Source organism: Danio aesculapii, chromosome 15 (genome assembly GCF_903798145.1).
Source record: "Danio aesculapii chromosome 15, fDanAes4.1, whole genome shotgun sequence".
Classification (NCBI taxonomy): domain Eukaryota; kingdom Metazoa; phylum Chordata; class Actinopteri; order Cypriniformes; family Danionidae; genus Danio; species Danio aesculapii.
Genome location: NC_079449.1, coordinates 17,410,726 through 17,412,286, shown reverse-complemented (window position 1 = coordinate 17,412,286; position 1,561 = coordinate 17,410,726). Strand labels below are relative to the sequence as shown.

The following is a 1,561-nucleotide window of genomic DNA, read 5'->3' as shown; positions in this document are numbered from 1 at the left end:
CCTGTTTTTCAGGCCATGGTCTTCACAATTTACATGTTCGATATAAAAAACTGAGACAAGTACATTTCAGGGTAAAGAGCAGATCAATGTACTGTAGTTACAGCCTGTGAAACAGGAGTGACAGGTTTGTTTCTCTTTGTTCTTCATGATATTTGATATGTGTTTTTATTATAGTTATAGTGTATTCTAGAAAGTCATGTATAAAAATCTTTTTTGTATTATGAATCAATCCCTTTTTTCAAACAGAAGATGAACAGACTGTACTGATATTCATCATGTCAGTGGAAAACACCAGCTTTGTAAAGGATTTTGTCATAGTCGGCTTTCCTGGACTTCAGCCTCATTATTATGGCCTTGTATCGGCACTTCTCTTCTTTGTTTATTTATTAACCCTTATGGAAAATGCTGTGTTTTTCACATTGTTTGTAATAACAAAGAGCCTTCATAGGCCTGTATATTACTTTGTTATAAATCTAGTTGTGTGTGACGTACTATTCAGCACCACAATGTTACCAAAGATAATTAGTAAGTATTGGTTTCAAGATGGAACCATTTCATTCTTGGGTTGTTTTGTTCAGATGTTCTTTGTGAATTATTTAGGTGGTGTTATTTCAAATGTTCTGGCAGTAATGGCTATAGATCGCTATGCAGCAATCTGTTACCCACTGCAATATCACAACATCATGACAAATAGAAATATGCTCATTTTGATTCTTGGCTGTTGGATATTGAGTTTAGCAGGACCCCTAATGCTAGTCATCCGTGCTTACCCTCTCCCTTACTGTGCAGAAAACAGCATTATACACTGTTACTGTGAGCATGTGTCTGTTACAACACTCGCATGTAGTGACAGATCACTGTATAGTATTCCAGCCCTCATTTATGCCCTTGTAGTGCTGATGGGATCCTTTGCTATCATTGTTTTTTCTTACTGCTCCATCTTTGTAGCAGTTATGCGAATTTCAGGTAATCAAGGAAGAATGAAGACTTTCTCCACCTGCAGTCCTCATCTCATCATAATTGCTCTCTATTTTATACCCAAGTGTTTCTTGTATTTGTTTGGCAACATTGGTATAAAGTTCAGCACTGATTTGCGATTACTCATTAATGTGATGTCTAACTTGCTTCCACCCATGATAAATCCCCTCATTTATTGTTTGAGAACAGAAGAGATCAAAAAGATTTTAAAACGACCATTTCAAAATAAACAAATCGGCATTCCTTTACAGCTCCTCTAAGATTATTTTTGGATTAAGCTGGACAAATTGTAGTCAAGCTCTTAACCATATCCCCATGTTACTGAACATACAACAGATTGTAGATGTATTGAAAGAAAAAAAGAGGCATTAAAAAGATCATGTATGTAAAGTAGAAATAATGCATATACATATGTCATATAGCATTTTATCTATGGTTCAATACTTTATTTACTTCTAATACTTTCTTAATTATCTGTTGTGAGTTTATAGATAATATGCAGCATTGCTTGTTCATTTTTTCACTCAGTTCTTTATTTTCAGGTGAATTATTAGTGCAACATGCTAACAAAATGGCATTAAAT

The 1,561-nt window shown here is 34.5% G+C and overlaps 1 protein-coding gene across 1 annotated transcript; it reads left to right on the top strand.

Annotated features, from left to right (window-relative positions):
- Window positions 1-275: 275 nt before the first annotated feature.
- On the top strand, window positions 276-1,238 carry LOC130242167 (olfactory receptor 10A3-like). Its single transcript, XM_056474188.1, has one exon. The coding sequence runs from the start codon at window positions 276-278 to the stop codon at window positions 1,236-1,238; it is 963 nt and encodes a 320-aa protein (XP_056330163.1).
- Window positions 1,239-1,561: the final 323 nt, after the last annotated feature.